We start from the raw sequence: 20,356 nt of genomic DNA on the forward strand, positions 1-20,356 counted from the left end.
CATGACATGGTTCACATTCTCTTTTAACTGGTTTAGACTTTCATAGACATTCCACATGAATTATCTATATATTTAAATGTGTAAAAAAAGGAACAGTAGAGAGGGAGGCATGTACACACAGGCACACACCACTATGCACCCCCACCCCGCAGCTGTTATGCTGCTGCCCTGTGTATATGCCCACCCAGCTTTCTAGTGTAGCTCATTACACTTCAGTGTACCTGTCACAGGCCATACAGCTGTAAGTTCGAGCTCTGCCAACAACCAGATCTGGGATCCTGGGGCAAGCTGCCTGGGAGGATTAAATTGTATAATGTATGTCAAGTTCTCAGAACCATGACAATAATGTGTAATAACAACCTCTGTCAGCAAGGGTGAGCTCTGCATGACATGTTAAGAATCCTAGAAATGACCAAGCCACAATTTCACCCCAAAGCAAAGAATATCAGAGTTAGAGTGAATCTTGGGCAACATCTACTCCAGTGTTGTAAAACCCTTTTAGATTCCAGAAACCCAGTAAATAAAACAGATGAAATCAAACTGCTCTGAACAAAGCTGAGTAGGGGAACGAAAAGGGCTGGGCACTCCTAGACTGTAGAAGGACACAAATACCTCGGTGAAGGTCAGAATGCCATGGATGTAGTATCTTATCCCAGTCTCTCCATTTTACAGATAAAGACACTCAGCTCCATGGTGGGCTACAGTCCATGGGGGTCACACAGAGCCGACTGGGTGACTAAGCATGCACGCACTGACAATTGATACTGAACATCTTTTTATATGCCTATTTGATATCCTTGTGTCTTCTTTGGTGATGTGAATGTTTATCTTTTGCCCATTTTGAACTGGGTTGTTTGTCTCATTATTGAGGGTTTGTTTTTTTTTCTTAAAGAGTTCTTCAGGTACTTTATATACAGGTCCTTTGTCAAATACATGATTTGCAGCTAAAAAAAAAAAAAAAAGACACTAAGCTCCAGAGGTCGAGGGCATGGGTAGAGCCACAGAGCAAGCAGAAACAGGGCTGGAACACAGACTCAGATGTCTGGGTCCTCACATAGAACGTGCTGGGTATCCGCATCAGGACCGTGGCTGTGTGGACAACGTGTGTGCATGGGTGGAACACAGCTGAGGAAACCGCTGAAGGTTTGCAGGAACCATACACTCAGAATGTGGGGGCGGGAGGTTGGAGTGGGGGTGTGTGTCTCTGGGGAGGGGGCAGTTCTCCTCCCTGAAGAGTCATCTTCCAGGTTTAGCTCTGGAAGATGAGAGAGGGCAGGGGGTCACCCAGGATAGAAGAACTGAAAGGATTCTAAGGAGGAAAACTTCAAGACACATTTTGGGGCCAAGAGGTAGGCCCCCTTCATGAACATACATTTACATCTTGCAGAATAACATGTGACATGGTCAGAATGCAGTTGGGGTTTTTTAGAAGGTCTCGAGGGTCAAGGATCTTACACCAGTTTTAACAAGTTTTGGAAAAAGGGTGACAATGGAAAGATTAATTTATTGGAAGGAGGCAGGAAATAGGCAAGAAACAGGAAAACAGGTTGGCAGGCAGACCCAGGGAGTCAGACCCAAGGGGTGGGAAGCTGGGCAGCTGTTGGGGTGCCCTGACAGGGAAAGGAGGGAAAGGCTGGCCTGATGGGGGCTTCTCAGCAAACACCGTGAAAACAAATACATTCCTGTTAAAGTGATATTGTTGTTGCTCAGTCGATAAGCCATGTCTGACTCTTTGTGATCCCACATACTGCAGCACACCAGGCTTCCTTGCCCTTCACCATTTCCCGGAGCTTGCTCACACTCGTGTGCATTGAGTCGGTGATGCCATCCAACCATCTCATCCTCTGTCACCCCCTTCTCCTCCTGTCCTCAATCTTTCCCCGCATCAGGGACATCAAGAATAAGAAAAAAAAACACTGATTATGATTAAAAAGTAGTACTCCTTGGTTCTTACTTAGAACTCCCCTGTGTGCATTGTTTAACAAGATCAGTTCTTTTCCTGGGTGCCACCACCTTGGGTATTTCCTCACTCAAGTAAATGCTTCTTTGGAGTTTTTCCCATCTGGTGGGTTCTCTGAAGAAGAAAAAAAAGAGATCCAAGAAAACATCCAAGAAGAGACAAGAAACCTCAAGGTCCAGGGAGTGCCCTGGTCTCCACTTGCGTGTTTTGACCTAACCTGGGGTGATGGGTCTCCTCTCAGCGGCTGGTGCCTGCCTGGGTGCCTTGGTGTCCGGAGCCTCTGGTCAAGGACCTCATTTCCCTGACGTCACTGAGAAAAATGCTCAAGTATGGGGAACGCCAACACAGTGCCCAGTAGGACAGTTGGGAGGGCACTCAGTGACATTTTAAAGATGTTTGCTCCCAGACCACTCAGCCATAAAGGACAGTTTCACTGTCAGTTTCTCAGCTACTGGGTGTTCAATTCATACAAATGAATTATGGCAAGCTGAGAAGAGGCCACCATCTGAGGCGGAGTAAGATCATGAAGCCTTGTTTGTTTCTAACAGGGACTGTATTTGTTATGTTCTTCTTGGTGGCATCTGGCATTTTTTAGCTAGGGATCAACAGAGCTGGCAACTTGGGACTTCTAAGAATTACTATCTGTTTACCACAATCTCCATATTCAAAGAATTAGTAGCACGTTTTATTTTTTAAATGTGCATTTTCTTTTTACGACTTTGCCATCACTTGGAAAACCCCATAACTTTCAAACCACAGAAAACAGTTCAGACTGTGATCACGAGGCAGTAGACAGATACCTGGAGAGTTAACAATTGCGAATCTATCTTGCTATGAAGTTAAAAATTGATCTCTATCATTCATCTGTCCATCCCTCCATCCATCTCATCCCAATCTTCAAGCTGGATAGTTGTCTACTGACCCAATTCACAGCAATGTTTTTTAGCATTAAAATATGACTCAGTGTGGAGTAAAGATGGATCACCCATTGATGAAGAGTTAAAGGAGGAAGTTAAAAGATCCAGGGGCTTCCCTGATGGCTCAGCTGGTAAAGAACCCACCTGCCAATGCAGGAGACGCAAGAGACACGAGTTCAATCCCTGGGTCAGGAAGATCCCCTGGAGAAAGAAATGGCAACCGGCTCCAGTATTCTTCCCCAGAGAATTCCATGGACAGAAAAGCCTGGTGGGTTACAGTCCATGGCGTCCCAAAGAATCGGACATGATTGAGTGCATGCACACACACGGAAGGTCAGTGTAGCAATTATTAAATTCATATAATAATGACAGGTGGTATTCAAACTCTCTTGCTCTTTGTCAACCATCTGCCCTAAGATTCTTTTTACTGAGTTTCATATTTCTTAGGTATCCCATTTTAGAATAAAAGGCAGGCACCTCTTAACAAGGTCACAGAAAACTGGTCAGCCTTTCCACTATAGGAGAGACTAGAAGTCAAAGCTATTAGATGCATGGTTTGCTTCTTCACCTCCTTAAAATATTATTGCTGCTACACTATAATAATGCATAAATTAATGCAGAAAAAAATATGCCCTCACAGGTAAAACCACAGCCAAGGCAGAAACATGGCAGAGTGGAAAAATCAAAGATTAGAGAGTCAGACAGACTAGGGTTCAAATTAGGTTCTGCTATAGAAGAGCTGTAAGTCCATGGACAAGTTATTCATACTCTTTGTAGAAGGCTGTGGTTCATCATCTACAAACTGAATTAACAGTCCTCAGAATGTGGGTTTAGTGAGATAATACACTAATTAATTTAAGATAGTAAAAAAAACTAAGTATAGTTATCATGAGAGTATGGCAAAAATGATGAAGGTGTTAAAAGAGATGACACAATTTGGGAACTACTGCCATAGCAACAAGGAGGAAGCCAGAGGGAGGGGACCCATGCCAGGATGCCCTGAGGTAGGGTCAGCTAAGGCAATGAGAGTCTGCTTCCAGAAGGCATGGCTTTGTGTGCTCTCAGCTGGACACCACAACAGGTGGGTGAGCACTGAATCAGGAGTCAAGCTGGAAGCAGGTCAAGCCGGTGGCTGGACCCCAGAATTCAGCTGGCATGACTGAGAAGCCTGCACATTCAGATATCTGGGTGTTATCTCAGGAAATACCAAAACGTGAACTGAGCAGGAAGAGGGGTCAGATGCCATGGCTGTTTTCAAGGTCGCATCCAAACTGGCAGGAACTACCCAGGAGACAGAGCACCCACCCCAGGAAGGGCGTGTATGGCAGGCCCAGATGGATTCATTGTCCTTCAGCCTTAAAGGCACATGGGTCTGGATTCTGATATGGCTTCCTGCTGCCTGCAATTATTTCTCCCTTTGCTCTCCCAGTATAACGCTCTTGGAGAGGGGGTACTTTCTCCTGTGCACATCTGAAGAGCCAGTGGGTCTCTACCCAGCAGCCTGCTTTCCCAGAACAGTGAAGCAGACTGTTACTGCTGACGTCAAAGGAGGCTCTCTCTATGCCTCCGTCAGAGTTCCTTCTCAGATGCAGTGCTGGGTGAAGAGATGGGTACTCCTGTCTCCTGGACTGAAACACAGAATGGATTTTCTCATAGAAAAAACTGTTGTTAAGTAGAAAATTTTGATAAATAATGTTTTGTATATGTTCCAGGTTGTTATAGGGTTCTCTGCAAGCTAGTCTGGGAACCAGACTACCAACTACACCACCACATCAGTGGCAAATGAAAATATGGCTGTAAAAATGAAAAGTGGCTGTAAAATGAAAATATGGGTTGCAATTATCCCATAAGTGGAGGCTACCTATACTTAAAAATACAGCACATTCCTTACTAGAGAACATGTAACACCACATATCTTAAATTTCATCTTTCTTTTAACATCTTCCAGAAAAAGATTGGCTTTACCATCAATTATGGCTGGTATTCAAGTTTTATACTATTGAAAAATAACTGATCCCCCTCCTCTCATAACAAAAAAGGACCCAATCTTATATTTGAGGATAATTCTAGCTGGACACATCAGGGCTTCCCAGGTGGCTGGCGCTAGTGGTAAAAAATCTGCCTGACAGTACAGGAGACGTGGGTTTGATTTCTGGGTCAAGAAGATCCCCTGGAGTAGGAAATGGCTACCCACTCCAGTATTTTTGCCTAGAAAATCGCATGGACAGAGGAACCTGGCGGGCTACAGTTCATAGGGTTGGCAGGGAGTTGGACACAACTGAGGGACTGAGCACAGCACTAGACACACCAAAGTAATTCCAAAATATATTCTCTAATCATCTCTCATCTGCACCAAGCTGTTCATGGGATGAACTGAAATGACTGTCTTGACTCCCACACTGCAATATTGCCAGTAAGTTATTTCTGGTTCTGACCATAAGTGTTTAACCCAATATTTTCCACATTTGTTTGTAGAAAAGAACTACATGATGCCCTTTTAATTAAAGACAAGAATGCCAGGCCCTAGCCCAATAATAAGTCAGAATTTCAAGAGAGAGGTCTGGGAGTCGTACATTTAAAGACTGCTATCCCTGGTGAGGCTTCCCTGGTGGCTCAGTGGTAAAAAATCCACCTGCCAAAGCAGGAGATGAGGGTTGGATCCCTGGGTGGAGAAGAATCCCATGGATACAGGAACCATGGTGGGCTACAGTCAATGGAGTTGCAAAAGAGTCAGGTGTGACTTAGTGACTAAACCATACCACCGCTGGTAATTCTCTCATCCACCCCAGTGCTCTTACCCTGGAGGGTGAGTTAGGATCACCTGGAGGGCTTGTGAAAACACAGACTGTTGAACTCCAGCCCAAGAGCTTCTGATCCAGTGGGTCTGGGGTAAGCCCAAGAATCTGCACTTCCAAAAGGTCCCCCAAGTGATGCTGATGCTCATGGTCCAAGAACTACACTTCCAAAGCCACTTATTTAGCCTATTTAGCAAACATTGCAGCTGAATGCGGTCTTTTTTTTCTTCCCTCCTTGGTAGAAAAACAACACCAGACTCACAAGACTTCCTTTGGAGTAATATTCCTCGTACTTTCTGTTTGATGTCAGACAAATAAATTTACCACTGCATCTCAGCTATCTCTTATTGTGAGAAATAAAAAGGTAACACAGGGAAAGAGGTTTGGTCCTGTGACTGGCACCCAATAGGCCTGCCTTAAACATCTGTGTACTTTGATCCCCCTCTGTGAGCTATGGATGAATCTGCTGAGGTCTAGAAGTAGGTCCCCAGATTAGTTACACGCACAAAATTTCATTTGGTTAAAAAAAACAAACGAGCAAGCAAACAATGGCTGACTGCATCTCTTTCTTGTGAGCTATCATGTAGTTACATTTTGAATATAACATGTCCAACGGGAGAATACTCAGCTTCCAAACTCACATTTTCCCATGGAAATAAAAACAGAAGACAAAGAGAGATTAGATTCTGATTAGCCTCTCTGTTTAATTTTAACCAGGCTGAGTTTAGTACCAAGGTGTGGGTTCTTTTCCTGGCAGATCTTTATTATATTGTTTTGGCTGTTTCTTATGATCTGAAAAGCAAACACATGAACCACAGACTTTCAGAGTCAGAGGTGCCCTGGAGGTCATCGAGCCCACCCACCCACTCTAGGAATACCATTGTAAACATCTCCAGTGTGCAGTGGCCTGTTCTCTTTTTGGATAGCCAGTGAGAACACACTACTTCCATGAGCCCTGACCTGCTCTTCAGATAACTCTAATCATTAGATTTTTTTCGCCTTCTAAGCAAAAATCTTTATTTCTGTAATTTTAATATCTCTGGTTCTAGGTCCACCCTCTATAGTACCTGAGTCTGTCTAATCTCACCTCCAATTGACAGCATTTAAAGTATTCTGAAATGGCTCAGACGTCTTTCTTGTCTATTCCTTTCCCATCCAAACATTTTATTTTGTCGACCCATCATCAAAATTTCCATATACACAACATCCCTGGTCCTCCTCCTGTGGAAAAGTCCACCTTGAGGATATTTCTCAGTAAAAATTTCCATAACATGCTTCATGTTTACCATGTCTTATTATCACCAACAGAAACAATAAATTGTAAGAACAGTATTCTTTTCCAAACAGAGCTTCCAAGAGCCAGAAATGACACCCACACACAGTGACACTGAAAGGACTGAGTCCTTCTCAGCTGTTTCTGGACAGACTTGGAAGTGAGAGCCGGGGGCATATGGATGTGGATACCATGATCCTACTTGAAAGAGAGATACTAGGCTGCCACTTCAATTATCCAAGACCCCAAACGTTTCTTTCCAAGGAAGACAGAGAGAAACATAAAGTATTTCTTACTTTCTACGAAACATCTCTGCAAATATGCAGCCAACACTCCAGAGATCCACAGGGGTGGCGTAGCTGGACTGAAGCAGGACTTCCGGAGCTCGGTACCACAGGGTGACAACCTGCAACGGCAAGCGGATCGGAGCGTTACTGAGGGCGATGGCAGGCTGCTTCGCTCCTCATTCTGATGGTTTCACGCCAAGACTCCGTTTGGAGAGAACTCCTGAAATCTTATGGGGGACACTGAGATTGGAGCAATAAGTAATGTGGGCTCATGGCTGACAGGTCAGGAAATTACATCATCCCCACAACCTAGGTTCCCACCTCAGACTCTGGGTGTCTTACTAGGATGGTAAAATAACTGAATTTCAGAAAGCAAAAGCAAAGACTTTAAAAAACAAGCAAACAAACCACCCTTACCTTAAAACTATGGTTTCTTTCTTAAGGGGCTTTAAAAAAAACAATACATGGAAAACAGGTGATGGCAATGTGTTCAGCCATTTGGGGAAATTAGAAGATGATTCCAGTGGCTGTTGGGTGGTGACCCTGAAGCCTACAAGGCCTTCAGGACAAGTCAAAACTACTCTTATCACGAGACTGTGGGGAATCAAAACAAAGCCCCCTTCAATGCCACTTTTCTCAGAAAACAAAACATGAAGAACTGGAGAGAGAATGTATAACCCAACTGCCTACACCATGTGGGAAATGTCATCCAAAGGAAGGGATTCCCATATGGGAAGAACCCTATTTTATACCGAGCAGTGTAAAAACAGATAAAGCAAGCACAACAAACTATTTCTGCAACACTGAAAGGTGAGGACATCATATCATTAAGGCTCTAGATTTATAAGAGCATATAGGGGTTTGAGTGCTTCTTTTTAGCAGAAATTCTATGGATGTCTGAATCGAAGATATATTCTTTCTTGTCAGGTAAGGAATGCAATACCACATCTATTACATAAGCATTTTACATTATTCAGATTCCTTTTATCATTACTCGGTTTTACTTAATTGTACTTTCATTGATGTCTATCTAAATTTCCTGAAATTCTGTTTATCTACATTGACGCTATAGAACTTAAATGCATCAAGACTGCAGTAGAAATTTTTGGAAAAAAAATGGTTGCCAGCAATTTCCTTCTTTCCTTATACACACACTCCTCTCATTAAAGACTGGAGTTTAATTCACCTTCCCTTCTATCTGAGGTGGGCTTAGTGATTTGCTTGACCAACAGAATATGATGGAAGTGACATCTGAGACTACAAAAGCTAGGTTATAGGAAGACTGATTACCTGGGCCTTTTTGAACGTTTGCTCTTAAGATGTTTCCTTTTGGAAACCAGCTGCTATGCAATGAGAAGCCCACAGAGATGTTCCAGCCGACAGCCTCATCTGAGCTCTCAGCTGAAAGACCATGTGAGTGAGCCATCTTGGACATTGCAGCCTAACCAGTCACCCCAACAGACGACTGTGGCTCCTGCCAACATGACATGGAGCAGAAAACTGCCCAGTTGAGTCCCACCAACTCACAGGATTCTGACTGATAATGAAATACATGGCTTAGTCACACACAAGACCACATCACTGGCTTTCAACCCTGACTGTGTACTAGGATCATCCATGGGGCTTCTAGAAAAACACACGTGTCTGGGCCTTATCCTGCCCCTAACTTAATTAGATATCCATGGGTGGGGCCCCTGGAGTTCTTCTTTTTCTTTCTCCTCCTCCTCCTTTTTTTTTCTTTTGGTTAAACTTCATTAGGTAACCCTAACCCTTGGCATTCAATTATACAAACATATCTTCCAGCTCCTGCCTCCATGTTTTTTGATGACACTGTTGTAGTCTGGCAAACTCTACTTTCTCCTCCACAGGTTGAAATTCTGCTTCTCCTACAAAGCTCAGCTTTGATGTCATCACCTCTCTGGATCCACTGCCACCGAAAAATCATACCTTGTAATGTAGTTCTCGCAGAGTTGGACACAACTGAAGCAACTTAGCATATAATGTAGTTCATAATATGGGTCATTCCTGGCACCATGGACCTGGTTTCACCCATCATTATGTCTATACATGCCCATCATAGTATTGAGCATGTAACAACTGTGCTTCAACAAGTACCAAACTGATGAGGCAATCATTTAAGGCAATCATTTCTAGAAGATAAGTGGGCAAAATTCCATCCCCAAAGAGAAGGTACTCACTACTTTTGTTAAGAAAAGTGTCTGATTCTGGGCTCCAGTGTCTAGTTACATAATTTATTTCTGTATTACTAATATTTCTAGCTGGAGGAACACTTCCCTATTTCTCTAATACACTGTAAATCAAGGTGCAGTGGCAAATGGACCATAAAGTTCCAGTCCAGTGGTTTACAGATATACACAGATATTGTGAGATTACATATTTATCTTCTCACTTCAGTTTGAAAGAAAGTCAAACATATGAGATGAAAAGTTTAATCTGAATACAGTATCATTCAGTATCTGAATACAGCTGTTTAAAGAGGCTGTGATTTCTGACTGATCACCCATTCTAAAACACTTTAGTAGAACTATCTTCATTTTTAGTACTTTAACCAGTGATACTTATTATGATCATCAAATAAATGTTTAGACAGCTAAAATAATAAGAAAAATATTGATACATTTAAGAAGTTCCTCTCATTTCCTTTTAAAATTTAGTTACCACTCAAAATGGGTAATGCATTTTTATCAAAAGCTTTTAAAAATGTCTATTAATAATAACCATTTGACCATTCTCTTTTATTCCATTAATGCTAGATTAATTACATTAATAGATTTCTCTTTTTGGAATAAATCATTCCTAATCATGGTTTATTATTCTTTTATTTGACTCAGATTCTATTTGCTAATATTTATTTAGGACACTAACTTACACTGATGAATGAGACTAATCTAAAGTTTTCTTTTTGTGTGTAATTTTTCATGTTTGGTGTTAGGGCTATATACAAACTGTCCATCCTTTTCTATATTCTGGGATATTATAAACAGCATATGAATAATCAGTTCCTTGAAAGGACACACTTGTAAAACCACCTGGATCTGGATCTTTCCAAGCAGTATGTTTTTAACAGTCTCATGACTTTCTTCTCGGTAATTAGTCTGTTCAGGTTTCAATGTTGTTTTGAGTCAATTTTCGTAATGATAAGGAATTTCCCCATGAAAATTCTTAATCTAGATTTTAAAATATATTGGCTTAAATTTATACAGTATTTCTTGTAATTATCTTCATCTCATTTATTTTTTTGGTTTTCTGAAAAAGGAAATCTAATTTTTTTCTCTTTATATCAGTCAGGGTTGTTAAGAGTTTAGCTACATTATTTATTAAAAAACTGACTTCAAAATGTCTTTTCATTTTGGGAGGTGTACTGTTTTATAATTTATTGACTTCTACTTTTATCTTTTAAATCCTCCATAATTTTTTTGTTTTCTAAATTTATTTCTGAGTTGAAACTTAGATAATTTATTTTCACTTTCAATTAATGATAGAACATTTAGCTATATATTATTAAATAAACCTTCCTCATTTTTGCTCAGCTTTAAATAATACATAATTTATCTTTAATATTCTCTTTAAGAATAAACTAATATGAAGAATTATTTAGAAAAGAGTTTTAAAATTTCCATATGATCAGATATTTATGGTTAACTTTTACTTGCTGGATTATTTAATTGCTAGTCCTATTACATCACAGCCAGAGAATGCAACCTGTAGAATTTCTAGCCTTTACGACTATGCATATAAGTGGCTTTTGTTTCACAGGATATAAGAAGAGTATTCTCTTTTAAATGTAAAGTTCTTTATTAATTAGCTTGTCACACACAGATCCTTATTTCTATTTTTCTATACTGTGTCAAACTGAAAGATAATTGAGTCTGTGTTTTCCTTCCCCCAGAATCTCCTTGTACTTCTAAGGGTTTCTGCCTTATACACACTGGCTTTATGTTTTAATATATGAAATTAATTACAGCAAGATATTATTCAGATAATAAAAATTTGGGTGACAGCAGACATAAAATACAAAACAAACACACAAGTGCTTCTAAGTCAGTTACAAAATACAATGGAAAAAGGATCGCGTTCACATAGTAACAAAAAAATGTGAAACACTGAGGAATTTGAAAAAGCAAGATCTGTATGAATAAAACAATACATTATTAAAGAATATAAAATAAAAACTAAATAAACGGTGAGACAGACTATGACTAAGATGGGAAAAAGCCACATCATAAAGATAATTATCATTCCTGTATTTAACACAAAAATGTTAAGACAATCCAATGATGTGGGGGAGTAACTTAACTTTGATAGGTGCCTCTGGTGGAATAACACTTAAGAAGAGTCAAAAATAGTTTGAGAAATTAAGATGAGGGGGATTTGTTCTTTGGCACCAAAATATACTCTGAAGTGAAGTGAAAGTTGCTCAGCTGGGTCTGACTCTTTGCAACCCCATGGACTATACAGTCCATGGGGTTCTCTAGGCCAGAATACTGGAGTGGGTTGCCATTCCCTTCTCCAGGGGATCATCCCAACCCAGGGATCGAACCCAGGTCTCCCGTATTACAGGTGGATTCTTTACCATCTGAGCCACTAGGGAAGCAGGTACAGCAAATAAAGCAGTAGGTGCTAACAGATTAAAAAATGAATAAAGTCCAGAAAAAGAATGAGATATTTATAAGGTGATATTTACAAGATATTTATAAGATATTCTGATAGGTAGACTGAATTTCATCTTAGAGAGAAAGCGAGAAAATGCACTTCAATAGGTGAAAGCAAGACAATTGGCTGTCCATTTGGAAGAAAAATAAGTTTGATCCCTACTTTATACCATGTATAAGAGGAAAGAAACTATATTGATGATAGATCTAAATGTAAGAAGCAGAGCTAGAAAAATGTATTAGAAGAAAACAGAAGAGGACCTTGGGATGTGGAGGCCTTTCTCAGCACGATGGGTAATCTAGAAGCTTGAAATGAAAAGATTTACAGATTCAGCTATTTAAAACTGAAATCCTCTTCAGCAAACACTGTAAATAAAGGCAAAGGGTGAATGACAATCTGGGAGAAAACATCTAAAACAAATTATAACAATAAAACAATACAAAAGAAAAATGGATAAAAAATATGAAAAAATTCAAAAGAAAAAACTAGTAAAGATACTCAATCTCATTGAAAGAAAGAAAAGAAAGGAAAAAGAATGAAAGAAAAGGAAGAAAGGAGAGAGAGGAAGGAAGGCTAACACAATAAGATAATACAACAATATACAATACTACAATAATACAAATAATACAATCGGAGAGAATCGTTTTTGCCTGATGGGCAGAAAGGACAGGATACCACTATTACATAAAAAGATATTCATGATACACTGTTAAGTGAACAGGTAAGTTTTGAAGCAGTGCAAAATATTTTTCAATTTTTATTAAAGATTATGTGTGTGTGTAAAGAGTCATTTATGCATACAAAAATGTCTGCCAGGGTTCTATACATAAACATCTAGCTTTAAGAGGAAAGTTGTCATGGAAATGTGTCAGTGCGGGAGGTGGAAAGTGGAAGAGAAAGGAGCGGCCGGATGACAATCTCAGAGGCATAAGGTCAGTCAGTTGCTGTTGGTAAGCACATTTTATAGCTGAGAAAACAATTTCAGAGAGGTTGGGTAATTTAGCCAGAGTCATGGAGCTGCCACGTGGGACTCTCCTGGGCATTGATTTCAACCCCATCCTCCTTCCTCAGCATCCAACACTGCCCCCTTCTTTCAGCATTCCAAACATCCACACATCAGCAGGCAAACATACAGGTTGCAATTAAAGAACTGAAAGAAAAAGATTTTAAATTGTCTTTGAAATATTTTAACATGAACTTAAAAAAAAATCTCAAAAAATGCTTCTATCCTTTGGGGTTAAGTGATTTCCTTTAAAAAAAAAGGTTAAAGAAAAAGGCTTCACTTTTAACTTCAAAATTCACTTTGAAACCACAACAGTGCTCTGCATGGTACAAATGTATTCATCAGATTCCCATTTGATAACTTCAATGAAAGTTAAGATTTAAAAATCTCTTTATTATCTCTTAGAGATTTTTAATTGGGCTATGTGTAAATCATTGTAAAAGTGAGAGGAATTAGATTCATTCATTGGGTTTATGTTTATACTCTTTTTGAACCATCAGCATTTATCTAAAGAGATATCTTTTTGGTTAATCCTTATAGAATTCAAATGCATGAATGTCAAAAAGTATGAACTACACATTTCTAGTTGATTCTCCAAGAAAATAACCCCAATGCTGTCCAGAGCCTACATTTAAAATAATAAATGACTGCCTTTTGCAACAGACATAAATCTAACAATTATTCCCTATTTATGTAACATTATCTCATGTATCAAGTAAGCTTCCCTAGTTTTAATTTGCTAATACATGCGGCCGTTCCATTTTCTGACCCAGAGTCCTTCAACCCTCACTTTAAGTCACTGTAATTTTAAAATATCTGAAATGATGACAATTTCTGTAATTTCATGGGATTTCAGACACATAACTTCCAAGCTTCTGAGAACAAATTGTAACAAATTTCCCTGACATTAAAGTATAAATCCTGTTTCTTAAGGAACTATTACAGTTCTGTACCTCTAAAAACTTCTGATGGAAGACTGCCTCACTTCAAACCAGTTTAAGTTGTAGGAAAGCAGATTTACTAATTTTTAATAGAAAGTTTTACAAAGAATGGACAAAACTGATAAAGAAATGTTTCAAGGTTTTAGTGCATGAAGTAACATAGAATACTTTCGACAATGTAATCAATTAATTTCTACCCACATATTTTCTAAGTTTAATAATTCTACATACCCTTAAAAACAAAATATAATGGTCAATTAAAAGACATGCTGTGGTAAACAATGAGTACAATGTATAAAGATCAACAATTAGAAATCTAAGACAAAGGTGGCTTCTAACGGTAACAATGAAGTTGTCTACTAAGCAAAGATAACAATAGGAACTATGGTCAGAGTTTGGTGGTTGCAGCCAGCTGGAACCCAAGCAAATATGATGTTTATTACAATCATTACATGTATTAACAGCCTCTAGAGGTGCTGGATGCATTTGGCAACAGGAGGAGGAGCGGAAGATGAGGGGAGTTCAAGGATATTTACACAAGTGGCTGTATCTGTTTAAACTGCTTTGATCTCTACTCACAATTTTGTGAAACAGTTCAGTACAGTATAAGATAAAGTAGAGCCAAGGCCAACTCTGACTCAAAATACATGTCAGAGTAAAGCATTCTTACTTAATATTAGATTTTACAGTCTTTAATTCATGTACCCTTTCACCAAGATCCTGAAAACAAGCAGATGTTCTCTGAGTCATCCTTAATCTATGGCTACGTGCTTAAAGAGCAGCAAAGCATGGTAAGTACATTGTTCTGGGCCATCTTCCCTTTGTCTCTCTTCATGGGGGCCCCATTCTTGGGAGGTGGACCTGTGTCGACCATTTGCCTTTAGCTTCTTATAGGGTTTGGCCAATGGGAAGCTAAGGCAGGAGTTTCAGAGAGAAGGAGAACAGTGAGGCTGAGCCTTTAACCCCCTGATTTCCTCCCAGCAAGGTGGTCCAGAGCTGGCAGGGCTGTCATCACAAAGTCAATGTCCTTCCCAGGCAGCCCACTCCACCCAACTCCAGTTAACTGCTCCCCATCACCCTTCAAGCCTGGGAATGAATGATAACAGCTTGATGTAAGTAAGACTCAAGTTTGTACCATCCACTGGGCTTCCCCTAAACCCACTTCTTTGTAAATCTTGTCTCTGTAAACAAACCTTCCTTGAATTGTCTTATTTTGAGTCTGCCATCTATTTCCTGTTGGGACCTGACTAATACATCCAGTTTGCTGATGAAGAAACTAGTGTGGGTGGCAACTTTTTCTCAGCTTTCTTATGTGTCAGAGAGGACATTTAGACTGGATGACTTGTACAGGGACCTCTGTTAGCATTCTAAGAGGTCTTAAATGTAATGACTTAAAAAATCCATATACTGTATAGAACCAAGATATCTTTGCCTACTCTTTGGTTTAGTCAGTACTTATCGGGGGGACCAGTGTGGTGATTTTTCTGGGGCCAATTTAAGTAAGTCTCAAATGTAAACTTCTGTAGCGATTTCTGAGAAATAAGGATAAAATCCTTAGAATAACTCAGGATTTTTATACTGTCCAAGTGAAGGCTTTCTAAGTTGTTCTCTAAGCCACTTATCTTCTTCACACCAGTATAAAGCTTTCCGTTGTGAAATTGTTCACTTACTAAGTCGTGTCCAACTCTTTGTGACCCCATGGACTGTAGCACACCAGGCTCCTCTGTCTAAGGAATTCTCCAGGCAAGAATACTGGAGTGTGTTGCCATGCCCTTCTCCAGGGAATTTTCCCAACAAAGGGATCGAACTCATGTCTCCTGTACTGGCAGATGGGTTCTTTACCACTGAGTCTCCAGAGAAGCCCATAAATCTCTCTAGTATGTCTGTTTCTTCCCTCCAAAAGACATCCTCGCTTTTGCAAAGTGAACATCAAAATTAGTGGTAATTTCACTGACTTTTCCTAAAAGGTCTCAAAATTCAGGTCTTTAAAATCATACGTTTAAATTAAGAGACTATAAACCATCAGAATTTTAATTCTGGCCCAGTCTTGTCATTGTAAGGCCAATTAAATGGAAAGCATTAAAAGAGTAAAATGCCAATAAAAGTTAACACACAAAGTACTTTCAACAAATAATAATAACAGAATCATCTCAACTAGACACATTTATAACCTAAGGGCCGGAAAAAAGATGTTCTGGTGCATGACAAAAAATGGCCAAAGTCTACACAAAAATGTTTTCAGATTCTTGGAGTTGAGCACTGAGCCAGCAACAGCCATGGCCTCTGCTGTGCATCTGCTACCAGCAGGAAGGCTGCCTGTCCTTCCAGAACCCCAGCCGTCCAGACTCACTGGGCACCCGCCGGGGGGACCACCTCTGGCTCCCAACTACCTGGTCACTGCCTCGGTGGTTCTCTCTGTGGCATATTCTTCCCTTGAGTCTCTGCTGGTCTGAATTTTCACAGATCACTTCCTCCAGAAAGCCTTTCCTGATCTCTTAGCTGGGGGTGATTGCTCTCTCCTGAGTTTGCACTGCACCGTTATAGCTCCTATTTTCCATTAGAGTCATTCAATTCATCAGCCACAGTGTATATAGAGTGTTTGGAAGGTGCTCACTTATCTGATGACTGGACACATGAAAGAACCACAGGGAACTAACTCCTGGGGTCAATGCTGAAGGTAGATAGAGGCAGTCCCCTACCCTGGAGAATATAGGGACAACAATGTCTAAAATAATGGAGGACTTCTGAGTAATTCTACATTTTTGTTTATTTATTAAATTAAAAAAAATTTTTTTGGCTGCATCATGCAACATGTGGGATCTTAGTTACCTGATCAGGGATCAAACCTGCATCCCCCTGCCCCCTGCATCACATACATGTAGTCTTAACCACTGGGAAGTCCCACTAACCATGTATTTTTAAAAAAGGAACTGTATCTGTGGAGGGAGGTGGGCTGAACCTCATTTGATTCTGAGAATGTGTAAGAAAACTCAAAGGGCAATGGCACAGGGGAAAAAGCTGAGCCCAAGGTGAAGGGAATCTTTGGAGAAGAGGCACTCTGTAGATAGAGACCTGTGTCCTGTGTCCTGTGTCCGAGGCGGGTATGACAGTGACCCACTGAAGGATGAAGGAAGGTGAGTTCAAGGATCCAGGCTCTGACCTTTCATGATATCTGTGGCACTGACCATCTCTTTCTAAGCTTTACGCCTCTCTCCCATTTTGCTCATATCTAAGCAAATTTACTTTGAGAAGGTGTTATTCTAGACATCAAGTCTTTAAAGGTCCAAGTGAACTTCAGTTCATCATGTGACGGTGCCCTCTAGGAGAGCTACCCTGTTATCCTGGACAGGGTGGGTCACAACTAGAAGAGCAGCACGTCAAATCAGCTGGCTGAAGGAGACCTTGGGGTGGGGTCCCGGTGACTTTCCAGTAACCCCGTGGCCATCTCTTTCCCAATCAGTCCCTTAAACAATCGTTTTCTGGACAGGGAAAGCTGGCATGCTGCAGTCCGTGGGATCACAGTCAGACGTAACTGAGCAACAACAAGGATATTCTTGGGCGACTGCTTTCCTAATGTGATGCACAACACGTGGGGAGCATCATAATGGATGACCCTCAAGTCCACATGATATCCAGAATTCTGACGCACACATCCAGCTGTCTCCTGGACGTCACTACTTGGGGCTCCCCTGTTAAGTCACTTCAGTCATGTCCAACTCTTTGCGACCCCACGGACTGTAGCTCGCCAAGCTCCTCTGTCCATGGGATTCTCCAGGGAAGAATACTGGAGTGGGTTGCTGTGCCCTGCTCCAGGGGATCTTCCCAACCCAGGGATCAAACCCGCCTCCCTTACATCTCCTGCATTGGCAGGTGGGTTCTTGACCACTAGCGCCACCTGGGAAGCCCTTGGTACTCCCATAGGCACTTCAATTCCAAAATGCACACACTCTCTTTCCTCTTAGATTCCCTCTTTCTGCAAATAAAGTCACCAGTCGCCCAGGTTCCTTCCCACACAGCCCCACTCTTAATCAAGTCACCAGACCCTGACAGTTCCACCATGAACTGCTACAAGTCATAGCAGCTTCCTAAGGGGTCTTCTCCCACCAGACTGTCTCCTACTCTGGCCTCTCTTCTGTATCTACAGCTGTGCTCACTCCACTCCTCCTTAAAATCCTTTCACCATTCTTGAGAGCTTTCAGGGTCAAGTTCAAGTTCAACTCATGATCTGGCTCCCACCCTCTCTCTGGCTTTATCGCCTGTTCCTCCTTCAGGGGAAAGCTTCCTCCACCCGTTCAGAGGCTTTATGGTTGTACAAACATGCGTGCTATGTCATGCATGCCTCGTGGCCTTCTCATAGATTGAAATTCTTTCTCTGGAAAGTTCTCTCTCTCATGACTCCATTCTTAATTCCTGTGAATCTTGCCCTGCCTGATCCTGCCCAATTACTTGGAGACGCAGTGCTTATCACACTGTATTCCATTCACCGTGTACTTACTGCCTGTGCTGTGTTTAGTCGCTCAGTCATGTCAGACTCTTTGCGACTCCACGGACTGTAGCCAACCAGGCTTCTCTGTCAGTGCGGATTCTCCAGGCAAGAACACAGGAGTGGGTTGCCATGCCCTCCTCCAGGGGATCTTCCCAACCCAGGGACCAAACCCAGGTCTCCCATACTGCAGGCGAATTCTTTACCGTCTGAGGGTACAGGCTGTTCCTAAGTGGACTTTTCATCCTTAGCACCTGACAAAGCATTGTGCATATGAGGTTTAAAAAAAAAAAAAAGCATGTTCCACTTGTCTGGTGCTTCTGATTAAAATGTATTACCCCCTTCAACCTACCCCCACATCAACAGGAATGCTAAGATAACTACTCTCTTTCTTTCGTTCACTCATTTTTCTTTGGAAACTGTTTTTTACTATTTGACTTTTCAAATATGAAAAATAGTATGTACTGTATATTTAAAGCATAAAGAATAATAAACTAAAAACCTAAGGAACTACAAAAAAAAAAAAAGTATGTTTCAAAAATGCAAGGGTAGCCAGAAGACAGCAGAGTGAATGGAGGGTTCCAGGGTTAGGACGGATACCTAGGGCAGACGAAGGGGTTTCTAATATAGTAGAAATTTATAGGGCTTCCCTGATGGCTCACTGGCAAACACTCCTTCTGCCAATGCAGGAGACACAGGTTTGATCCCTGATCCGGTAAGATCCCACTTGCTGAGAAGCAACTATTGAGCCTGTGTTTCAGAGCCCACAAACTGAAACTACTGAGTCTACACGCTGCAGCTACTGAAGCCTGAGAACCCCAGAGCCCAAGCTCTGCAATACGAGAAGCCCAAGCACCACAACCAGAGAATGGCTCCTGCTTGCGCAACCAGAGAAAGCCTGCATAAAGCAAAGAAGACCCAGCACACCCAAAAATAAATAAATAAAATTATTTTTTAAAAAAAAAAGAAATTTACAGACCATGGTCATGTCCCCATGCCCACACAAGGCATCCTTAGAGTTCACCAACATTATCTCTAATCAACAGATGACTTTTTAATAAAGTGTGAGGACCATTTTATTTTTGGAAAATTAAGTTTTAACATGCCTGAAGGGCCCATGTTTTCCCTCAGGCCGTATTGTTTAAATTTCATCCTGAACTTGTGAAACTTAAAATAGTTACTACTCGCTAAACGTCTTATTATGTTTCAAGCAACAAATGTACTCTCTTTTTAGAAGTACAGTATAGTGTAGTTTTGATTTTGACACTGAACAATCACACACTTGATCTCTCTCTGCCTTCACCATAGAAACCAAGCAAATATTTGTAGACATTCCTTCAACCTTCACAGATAAGTAGAAATGAAAATTATTCTGCACACAGGCTATGGCAGGCTGTAGAGCTCATCGTTTCCTTTTAAAGGCTGTTTTAACACTTAAGAAAATCTATATGCTTTGGGAAGCCTCATGACCACTCAGACTTGGAAGTAAATTAACAAATTGACTTTTTATGATGAAAACAGCTGCATGCCTCTTTAAGTTCATGCCTTCTTCCTCCTTGGTGACTATGTTCATTCTTAATACAGGCTGCATGTAAAACTATTACATGAACACTTGCAGGTTATTTGGTGCAAGTGATGAGGGAAATGGATGCACAGTTTTAGGACCTAAGTTTAGGCTCAAACATTCTTCAACATCTTAAAATCTGTGGGCTCTACTTTCCTTAAATGGGAAGGGTGTGGAGTTTCTGAGCTGGAAGGAACTACCAAGGTATAGCTCATTCTGAAAAAACCACTCTCCCCAAAGTTTGTACTGACACACCTTCATCTAGAAGGTTCACAGAGATGCATGCTAACTACCTAGTCTGGGCAACCAGCAATAAACGTAAGGTCTCCAGAGGACTCCAGAGTTCCCACTGTATTTTGTGCTTTCGCTATTAAAGGCAAGAACTAAAGAAAATATGCTCCCAAAGATTAGGATGTTTCATGCCGTTTGTTTAGCAAGATTAAAACTGCAAACAAAAAA

The 20,356-nt window shown here is 40.8% G+C and overlaps 1 protein-coding gene across 13 annotated transcripts in view; it reads right to left on the reverse strand.

Moving 5' to 3' along the window:
- CDK6 (cyclin dependent kinase 6) overlaps positions 1-20,356 on the reverse strand; it is a 246,964-nt gene that overhangs the window by 62,275 nt on the left and 164,333 nt on the right. For all 13 annotated transcript variants that reach the window (XM_081531461.1, XM_081531458.1, XM_081531463.1 and 10 more), the window contains one exon: positions 7,242-7,351. In XM_081531461.1, the coding sequence (XP_081387587.1) occupies positions 7,242-7,351 (110 nt within the window). The remainder of the gene's footprint in view (positions 1-7,241; positions 7,352-20,356) is intronic.

The sequence above is a fragment of the Giraffa tippelskirchi genome, chromosome 10, assembly GCF_054371585.1.
Source record: "Giraffa tippelskirchi isolate mGirTip1 chromosome 10, T2T-mGirTip1v1.2.pri, whole genome shotgun sequence".
NCBI lineage: Eukaryota > Metazoa > Chordata > Mammalia > Artiodactyla > Giraffidae > Giraffa > Giraffa tippelskirchi.